This window comes from Gymnodraco acuticeps, unplaced genomic scaffold (genome assembly GCF_902827175.1).
Source record: "Gymnodraco acuticeps unplaced genomic scaffold, fGymAcu1.1, whole genome shotgun sequence".
NCBI classification, from domain to species: Eukaryota; Metazoa; Chordata; class Actinopteri; order Perciformes; family Bathydraconidae; genus Gymnodraco; species Gymnodraco acuticeps.
Window position 1 is genome coordinate 1,181,426 of NW_022990042.1, and position 10,670 is coordinate 1,192,095.

General features: G+C 41.0%; 1 protein-coding gene across 1 annotated transcript in view; it reads right to left on the reverse strand.

The window, feature by feature from the left end:
- wls (Wnt ligand secretion mediator) overlaps nt 1-10,338 on the reverse strand; it is a 40,077-nt gene extending 29,739 nt beyond the window's left edge. Inside the window, exons 1-2 of the mRNA XM_034215502.1 lie at nt 9,951-10,338; nt 3,776-4,048 (exon numbers count right to left, since the gene is read on the reverse strand). Coding sequence (XP_034071393.1) covers nt 3,776-4,048; nt 9,951-10,056 — 379 coding nt within the window. The 5' untranslated portion in view covers nt 10,057-10,338. The remainder of the gene's footprint in view (nt 1-3,775; nt 4,049-9,950) is intronic.
- Nucleotides 10,339-10,670: the final 332 nt, after the last annotated feature.

Below are 10,670 nucleotides of genomic sequence, written 5' to 3' on the forward strand. Positions count from 1 at the left end.
CAGCCGGGTGGAGTGGGGCAGGTGGGTGGAGTGGTTAATAAGGGCGAGCCTCACACATTGTTCCACAGATAAGGTAGACTGGGAAGAGACAGACTTGTGTTCATTCATCATACAGAGAGTCATGGTTCAGACAGGCTGATGCCATGGTGTCATTAAGGAGGACCTGGGTAAGCAGATATTGGGGATTATTAGCATTTTATTAAATCTGATTCCAGGATGTAACTAGTGCAAGGAATCTATATCGTATCAACTCAGTTTAGGTTTCATATCAACATGTTTAAGGAGTCAAAGTAACAAATATTTTAATGATTGAAAGCCCTTTACTTTTTCTGTAATTTGGCAAAGATTCAATGACAACCTTATTCCATATTTTTTTCAGATGGTAACTTGCTTAAACTGAAACACAAAGAAAAGTTTTACCTAAGATAATTTGTTTTTGGTATTGTGCAAAATGACTATCTGAATATGATATTCCCTAAAGGAGAGAATATTACATTTGTTAACACTAAGATAAACACATGTGGATTAGTGGAACCTAATTGCTGCAGGTCTCCCTTGAAAAAGAGATCTATGATCTCAAGGGACAATCTGGATAAATAAAGGTTTGAAATGAAATGAAATGTTTGCCTTTATCAAAATAAAAGCACCCACCAGAACCCAACAATTACTGCAGTTATTTTATAAGACTCGTGCTATGGATGTTGTAAATAGTAGTTTAAGTTCCTTCAATGTACTGCTTGATTTGACTTTCCATGAAACCAAGAAGAGTCATATTTGAGAAGGATATCTATGAAAGCTCCATCGATGTGCCGAGGCATCAAGTGTTGTTACACCTACCATGCAGCCAGCAGATATTACTTTATTATTATTATTATAATAATTACTACACAACAGGCCAAAGGCTTGAGTGTGCTATACACAAGTTAGTTATACTTTCAAGCACAACTCCCCTCAGGAGAAACAAAACAGTCAAGACACACTGCAGAAGGTTTCTACTACATCAGCATGTACAATACTCTTGTTCTCGCAGCACCTCATGTAGATCAGACAGTCAGTGTGAGACGGAGCGGTCGGGGGACGGCCTGACTCACCACTCCTCTGTTTGGCAGCCAGGCAGTAAACAGCCCGCAGCACAGCTCCACTGAGGCTGAGAATGTGAGCAAGCAAATGATGCCGATGAGTAGGCCGCCATTGGAGCATGACTGTTTAGACAGGCCGGACCAGAAAGGCCGGGTCATATAAAATGACAACACAAACATTTGATCTCTATATTTACAATGACCTTCCTCTTCATTACAAACTAGCCTAAGTTGGATGAATCAAGTATTATGGGTACTTGTCAGTGTGGACTGTGTGTCAGAGGTTGTTATGAAGCAAGAATGTGCATGCACTCTAAGCCTTGAAGCGGAAGATGTGATTAGGAGTCAAAACCTCTTTCCCAGGCTCCGCTGGTGATCCAGTCACCATCCTCTAATCCCTCTTACCAGGATCCCTAGCTCCCTAGCAGGATACCAAACCCTGTCTTTCTCCAGACATTAGCTATCTCCCCTTTCCTCCCCCATTTCCCCTCATTCAAGCACTGAGCTGATGCTATGTCTGTCTCTAACCCCTGACACTCATTGGTGGGTTTCATTACAATAGACACAAGATATTTGAAACAGCCCAGGGCAAACAATTAAATCCCTCTGGATTAAAAGGGTTAAAGAAAATCTGAAAAATCTTCTGTCAATCCTCAGAGCTTTAAAATACTTCAACGCCCATAGATTGTCAGGACCATGAGGTAAAAAAAAGATAAACTTGTGCATTTAGTTCTCCTCTGATTTGTGTACACTCAGACTTTTATAAAACCCAACCAAGAGGAGTACACAAACATGAAGTTCTACACACTCAAACGTTACTCTGTGGAAAACAGCATCTGTATCTGACAAAGTTATGCAGCACTTTGATGCTTCCGATGTGTATATAAATATGTAATAAATAAAAAATAACAGGTTGATTGTGGGCTCATTACTGTGGAATCCATGTCACACACTTATTAAGGGACTTAAGTGACAAATTATGCAAGCTCTGCAGTATCTGAGCCATTCATCAGGGAACACCCACGCTGACATGCATACGTGTTACTATGGTTACTAAATGGTTTGCCTAAAGAGGTATATACATGGCCTTATACAGATACACGTATAAGATATTTTCTAAACATATTCAAAATCAGCTGATTTCTTAGTAGTTAAGCTTTGAAAGTATGCGTAAATCACATAAATGCTTTAATAAATCCTGTGTTTAGTTTGTTTACTTTCACGATTTAAATCTTTCAAAACAGTCTTTGGTTGTGTGATCAGCACAAGGGCTTCAATAGACAGCCCAAATGACTGTACTAAGGCAAAAGGGTTAAGTTAGTTTGAACTGAACCAAACAGGTAAGATGTGAAAGCACTCAAAACTTCAAATGGCAGGACGATGGGGACTATTGCATCTGTCCCCTGAACAAAATTGGGAGAATAGACAACAACAAATGTAACCCCACTCTGAAGGGGATCTCCCCAATTCAAACATTGATGTGTAAGAAAAGAATGAAATAATACTTCAATTAGACTGTTTCAAATCATTTCAGAAATGTTGAAAAGACAAATGTGAGCTGTGAATTTCCATAACTGTGATGATCTTATATACCAAGTATATAAATCATTTAGCTATGGTTATAATAAGAGATCATTGCTCAGAGGCAACTAACAAGAAACAGCTCTGGTTTAAATCTGTCATCTATCTTCATTTCGTCTCAAGAGTGTCCTCTAAATCCGTCTAAACCCCCGAAGGGTCTATAGAGAACAACCAGCAGAGCATCCATCATTGTTTGCCACCTTTCAGCCTAACAGAAATCCAATCTACTTAAGACACTTTTCTGTTGGTCCCTCAAGCGTTCCCCTGATAAACTGAAATGAGACCACAAGACAACATCCAACCAGGACGTCTCGCCGGCAGGGTAATATGTAACAAGTATTCCTGGTACAATTGGAATGAATGAATTTATGATGCGTGTGATGAGACGTGACAATAGATGTGAATATTTGAGACGCGAGCTTGGTCTCATTGGGCCTCAAACATTTGCCATCAGATTGTGAAACTAAGAAATACCAGCAATAAAATATTGACAAAAGTAGGGGAAAATAAGTTGAAAACACTGAAAAATGGAAGGCGTATTCAAGACAATTAACCAAGTTATTCATTATTTTTTCATTACCACCTAGATAGCTTTATATATGTTAGAATCCCTTACCACGAATTGCTTAGTTAACCAGTAGTCGTCAGTTCAAGTGATTAGTGGACTAGTCGTCACACTTCTATGATATATTATGATTATTTATTTATTTGTATATTGGCATCACAAAAGGGTTTAATTTCCAGGGCTACAATTTGACACGTGATAAGCGGTAGTGTGTGACTATGCAAACAGTCGTAGCGCCTGAATGATGGATACAGTTAAATAAATAAACCAAAGCAAACAGATTTCTGGCCAAAGCGACAATGCACAGCGCCCATATGGAGTTTTGTTTTTTAAATGTCCATACAACAATTGCTCGACTAAGACTTTTTGAGCCGACTAACGTGTGGTGGACAGATAGGGGCAGCCTTACTTACCACCAATCCAATACAAGTTAGCACTACCTCTTAGTTAGACTTTCTACCCTCTCATAGATCTTAAAAGCCATGTCCTGCGGGGGAAACATGAGCTGTGTTGTGCTTAAAACCCATAAGAAAGCCTTGGTTCTTCTCACCTATCTGGTTGTACATCTTGAATGCAATGTCAAACTGCAGGATGACCAGCATGAACTGGAACCAGGGGCTCATCTCTTTGTTGGGCAGAGGAATGTGAACAGCAAACACAATGTTGTTGGCCTCAATCTTCTTGGCCATGGCCTCTTCGAAGTTCTGGATCTTGTCGCATTGGTTAGGACCCCAGGGCATGAACCATTTGGATTCCTCTCGGTGCTTAGTCGTGTCCACACACTTCATGGCCAAGTAGTGGACCGCTGTGGTCGGGCTGGGAGCTGGAGAGACAAAAACAAAGTAATGTTAGACGAGGTGTGATGTTGAAATACCGCAGCAAAGTGTTTCAAGGTCCTGCCAAGCCAAATGTCTCCTCAAACTAATAAATTCAGAAAAGTTTGAGTAGAAATCAATAAATAAAACTTGAGCACTAGGGTTTGAACTGTGCAAGGACAATATTAATATCTTAGCAACCATTAGGAACAGTCAACAGCTTGGGTTTAGGCCAAATCCAATCCAAACACTTTGGAAATTACTTTGAACAGTGTTTAGAAGCTGCCTGGTTTCAAAGCTCTCCCTCTCTGAGGTGACGAGAAGGGAGAATTCCCGAAAGCTCTCAGGCAACGATTACAATGTTTACGCATTGAGATTCATGAGTTTGACAAGACTGTTTGTGGTCTCTCCTCACAGGTTTTTAGAAGTGCTTGGGAAAAGATCCATCATTATCATGCGAAGACAAAAACTTTAGTGTCCTGTTGTTAAAACTGGAAGGTTCATGTGAACGACATCCGAGTGCTTTGAGAGTGGAGGTGTCAGTGAGTCAAAAGCTTAACTATCATGTAGTGGAGAATGATGTCAGACGATCAGCATGTTCAACCAGCTTGTAAGATTGAGTATGGGCTGGGATTGCGGCAAAATTATTTAGTGCAACACTAATTCAAGAATTAGAAATTCTCTCAATGCTATTGACACACCTTTCTTTCTTATGTCCTTTAGCCCAGAGTTCACTGGAGTCCTGGACTATACTTTACCAAAAGGAGATAATGCCATCACAAATGTTGCTGAAGGAAAAATGTAAATGAAGCATTAAATTACCTCTGCTGTGGCTGTTTAATTGTATTCTATTGATATATTAAAAACATCCTTTCTTAGGATGCATATTTTGCACAGGAACCCTTCATTAAAATGTAAAACATTGCATTCGTCATTGTATTTCATTTTATATTCGTTATACAGTTACCTTTCAATTTAAACTAATCTAAACAGTTAAATAAATCATCCACCAAAAGTGCAGTTTGATTCTCAGATTGGTTGTCCTTTCTTAAATCCATATCAATTCAGCTTTATATATTCCCTTGAGATCATAATGCTTTTTACAGATGTAAAAGAAAATGGGGACATAATTTTTAGTACCCAAGTACCTGGGAGTAACGTTAAGACAACAGAACCAGGAAGGAAAACAACAGATATATGAAAATATGAAAGTCCTCTTGTCTGACTAAATATCAGTGGAATGACTTCAAGATAAATGTGGAAATGCTTCCACTGCGGGTTTTTTATATATGATTTATTTTTGAAATGTTCAATACAGAGACAGCAGCAATACAATACATTAACTAACAAAATAACCCCAAGAAACAATACATCAGTTACAATTAGACAATAATTAAGAGAAAAGAAAAAAATATATATATATATATATATAAAAAATAAAAACCTGCGAGACATTTTGTGAGCATTTCTGTGAGCTGTTGCGGTACAGGCCAATGGGGACAGACTCCAACTGGAGGGACTTAACATGTTCTAAGAAGGATAGCCAAATGTTTGTGAACTTTAAGTCTGAGCCCCTAATACAGTGTTACATTTTTTCCAATTTCACAAAGTATAGGGCATCCTTTATCCAATGTGTATGAGAGGGGGGACGAGGACCCTTCCAATGCATCAAAATAACACGCCTAGCCAGCAATGTGAGGAAAGCTACAAGTTCAGCGAAATAGGATGGCAGTAAATGATCAACGGGCAAGACACCAAACAGGCCAATTAAGGGTGAGGGATGGATGGCAACAGACGTGATAGCTGATAATCCGAAGATTTTGGCATCTGCTGCGTCCCTCCAAGTCCGCTACCTTAGTTTTGAGTTGTCCCCCTTCAGAGCGGAGCATGCATCCTCAAGTTGGTCGACTTCAGTAGCATTAGCTTCCAGAGAATGTATACGTTGCCCGTGGGTCTGTGATAGTGGAGTGTATGCTGTCCAGGGTAGATGTCAGAGACTTGAATGAGGATTTGAAATCAGCTGTGAGAGCTGCTCTATGTTCATCCAGCAGCAAGCTAATGTCAGCCAAAGTTATGCTAGGAGTCGAAGCTGGAGTTATGCTAGGAGTCGACGCTGACGGAGACCCTTTGCTAGGGGTTGACTTATTATCGGCCTGGCCGATTATCGAGGCCGATATTCCGCATTTTATTGATTATCGGTATCGGCTTTTTTTTAAAGGGGACCTATCATGCAAAATGCACGTCTTTTATACATGAATACGTGTCCCCGGTGTGTCAGGGAACTCACCAAGTGTCAGAAAACACAACCCTCTCTCTTTTCCTCCATACCCAAATCTCTAAAAACGGGGCTGCAACGGATCTGATACAGATTTGAAATATCTCTGACGTCAGGAACGAGGAGCTCCGCCTATATGGGCAACTCTCCACCTATCAGGAGGAGACCGCCACGGCCATTGCCGTTCGAAAGCGCTGGAGACACTGTAGTACATATGCCAGGCCTGTAGGTGGTGCTGTTCTCACAGAATCAGCCCTTGCAAAAACGGGGCTAAAAAAGTGCAATTAGAGCAAAATGAGGCATGGCTAAAATGCATGATCCGTTTAGTATTTTGAAAAAAAAAAACGTATAAATATACCTTATATAGATAGGTATGGCCCTACAATATATTATTCAAATATAGCATGATAGGTCCACTTTAAATCAAATTGGCGATACGACTTTGTCTCTGATGCGGCCGCTTCTCTGGCTGCAGTCACCACTGTTCACGAGCAATGTCCCGCCCACAGCGCTATCTGATAGGCTATTACTGAAGTGTCAATCAACACTGAAGATTTTCTGGGCTGCAGCCAGCCAGAGGCGGGACCTTCTCAGATTACAGGCAGGTGTGAAGAACGCAGACACAGACAGAGGCAAGCAGCAGCAGTGAGCGGTGTTTCGAAGGTAAATCAGTTGAAAGCCGAAGTTCAATAAACATCCCAATCCCCTATGCTGAAGTTGCAAAAACACCATGATCTTATGATCCAATTCTATCAGTTTCCCAGACAGGGGGAGTGGGGGCGGTTAGCGTCTCGCAGCGGAGAAACTGTGACGCACTGGGACGACTCCTAGTGGAGCCTCGCAGCAACTCTGCTTTCTGCACCACAATCTGGTGCTGCTGAATTGGGACTACTAAATGAGTAAGACTCAAATATCAGAAGTTCAGAACAAGTTTTATTTTTACTTCATTTACTTCACTCAGGGTCACAGAGAGGAAACCAGTTTTAAGATGTTGAAAAGTTCATTAAACATAAAAGGCATTTCATAGAAGTTCTGTTATTCTACATTTTTACACCAAGATTTTCTGATTTTACTGCAAATGTATATCGGTTATCGGTCTCCTTGATTACTAATAATCGGTATCGGCTTTGAAAAAGCCATATTGGTCGATCCCTACCCTTTGCAGCTTGTTTTCCCCTTTCCTTTCGACATTGCCGGAGGTCTTTGTAGTTAACACTGGCTTATAAAACTGTTGCAAACAAATTATGTTGAAAAAAGACGAGGTTTAAAAAGGTAAATAAGAGTGGAAAAGTTAGAGCCAGTCGAGCACGCGTCTACTCGGCACACCTCATACCGGAAGTCGAGTCTTCCACTGCGTTTGATTGAAACACCAAGATACAATAAAGAAAGAAACCCTGCATTCCTAAATGTGATCATCCGTTTTTAGGATCTATCTAAGAAGACTCCAGAAGCTTTAATTACAATGCTTGTGGAATGTATACCGACTCAAGGTGGGGAACATGAAAGCCTAGAATATTCAGATTTACCTTACAAAAAGGATTAAGGACATATCTAAGAGGACTCAAAGCTGTAATTACTGTAAAATGTGAACCTAGCACGCAGCAACTCGTGAGGAGTAAATGCTTTGAGATTGGATTCTTCCTTACTTCCTGGTTTCCATATCTGCAAGAAAACTATAAAAGTAAGCGAAGAAGAAAGAATCAGAATAGCTTGTTCCTGAAAATCAAATCTGACTCATAAAAGAGGGGTGGACTACACTAACAGTTTGCATACCCTTTGGCTAACAGACAGTCCCCACACTCATAAAACTCAACCAAGGCCATGTTCAAGGAACCTTCAACTGTGTAAGTGGGTTAACAGCTGTGTAAAAATAACATAAAAAAGCAAATATAGCAACAAAGATGACACACCGGACGGAATTAAACCCAGTTATCTATCCGGCCCCCCCTTGCAGTTTGAATACAGTGACCTGTGAGCCCGGCAGCCCACCGGCTCCTCCTGTCTCTCACAGTGTGTCCAGGATAATGACCGTCCCCTCAGCCTGCTGACCCCATGCCGTGTCCCCGGGATTGTGGGGAAACAAGGGGAGAAAACACCCTTTCTACTCAATTACCCCTGCCGCCCCTGGCCACCGAGCAAACACAAAGGAATCTGGCTTCATTAAAACCATCTCAGCCAGGAACGAAGCGAACAAGCTAATTTATCACCAGCTATGTAGTGAGCGAGAGCAGGGACACGGAGACAGGCTGACTGGTGTTCGGGGCTGTTTTTCCAGATTTAGCCCATAAGAAAGATGCACATTTTCTATCAAATGTGTTTGTGTGTAGCTGCATGTGTGAGTGGGTGGATTTGAAGAAACTTGACAGCAACTCCAACGGGGTCCTCAAGGCAAAATGCAACTTTGACAGCTGGGTGCTCTTGGGTTTTATATTGGTGCACCGCTGTCTGTCTGAATGCAAATTAAACTAGGGGGAAGAGGAGGAAACATGAATGTTCCGCCTGCGGGGGATAGAGATGTGGGGGAAAAGAGAGACTTTACACAGGGGGGGGAAGAGGACGGAGTGAAAGGAAGGTAGAGATGCTGCCTGGGGCCCCAAACAGCAGACAGACATTATATATGAGAGGTGGGGGTAAAGGAGGAAGAGCAGGAGGTATGTGAAGGGGAAAAAAAGGGTGGGGAGCTGTCGAGTTTGGATCAAATCAGTAAAAAACACAAAAGATTACAGTGCTGAAAATGCAAAAGCAGAGGTGGGAAAAGTACTCAAATCTTGTACTTAAGTAAAAGTACCAGAGTGTAGGAATACTCTGTTACAGGTCAAAGTCCTGCAATCAAAATTGTATTCAAGGAAAAGCAGAGGCATCGAAATATAAATTAGTCATTGTGCAGATTGGTCAATTTCAGAATAATATATATGATGTGTTTTATAATGATTGATCATGAAAGTGTTCTCAAAGCTGGTAAAGGTGCAGCTAGTCTGAATGGCTTTGTATACTGCAGGGTAGCTGGTGGATTTACTCCAGGTGGAACTAAAGTCTGATTTAACACTTGATTAGATTTCACATCATTCATCCACATCTGTAAAGTAACTAAATGTACAAAATATATGTAGTGGAGTAAAAGTACACGATTTACCTCTGAATTGTAGTGAAGTAGAAGTACAAAGAAGCAAAACATTGAAATACTCAAGTGAAGTACCTCAAAATTATACTTAGGTAGAGTACTTAAGAAAATGTACACCAGTGCAAATATGTTATCCTACGTTATTTTTAGCCAAAACATGAATCCAGCGTTTGTGGCATGCAGAAGCAAACACCTTGATACAAAGCAGTGATTTAACTGAGGTGCATTTCTGCAGCTAAGGTGTCAAAGTACCGCATTGTTAATCACAACTCCTTAAAAAAAGCTAAAAGTTAGATCCTAACGTCTTTTCTTTTGTATTAAAACCTTGTTTGAAGCTGTTGTTGAGGCACACTTTGTGCTTTTACCGTGTAGAGACGTTGGCGTTTACATTTAACACATTAGTGCACGCGCTCACAAAGACAAATGTTAGCGTTTACATTTATGCACGCGCGCACAAAGACACTCGGTAGCTAAACATGATCAAAGTGAAGGTATAAAAAGGGGTAAAACTTACCAATTAAACCGCCGACCATGAAAGCAAACGCCTGGAACAAAAGCAGAGTTACTCCCATTATCACCAACTTTTTGGTGCTCATATTCTCAATAATAGCCCCCGCCATTGTGAAGGAAAGGTTTGGATACAAATATCACTCCGAACGAGAAACTAACAAAAATGTGGCGGAAAAAGGGACGAACACGTTAAGTAGGAAGGCAAGCTGGGCCCCCTCCACCGCTCTGCTCCTGCCTTTCAACTTCGAAGGAGGAAAAAAAGGAATCACATGACCGACTAGCACTCAGCTTTATCCCCGAACAGCCAACACTAGAGCGGGGGAGAGATCTGTGGAGCGCCGCCGCATAGCAATAGAGGCTGGTAATGCAGGTTACCGTGTCATTGAATGCCTGTAACAGCGCCCCTGTTGTGCGGTACAGCCTGCAGGGCTATTTGAAGCAAGGTTTAGAAGTCCCATCTCAGGTTTAGTGCCAATCACCGTCAACACATTGTCCTTCAGCTATTATTGAGCAAAATTGATGTTTGTGAAATCTGTTACTAAGAAGAAATAATCAAATACATACAAATGTAAGCAGATGGACAATAGGATATTCTACAGTTTGGGAATTTAGCTAATAAAAATGAAAGACACATTCACCAGAATAGGGTATTATTATAAATCAAAGAAGTCTCACCACAAAGTCAATGTATTAACTGTTCTGGACCTGAGCTTCGTAAATCTAT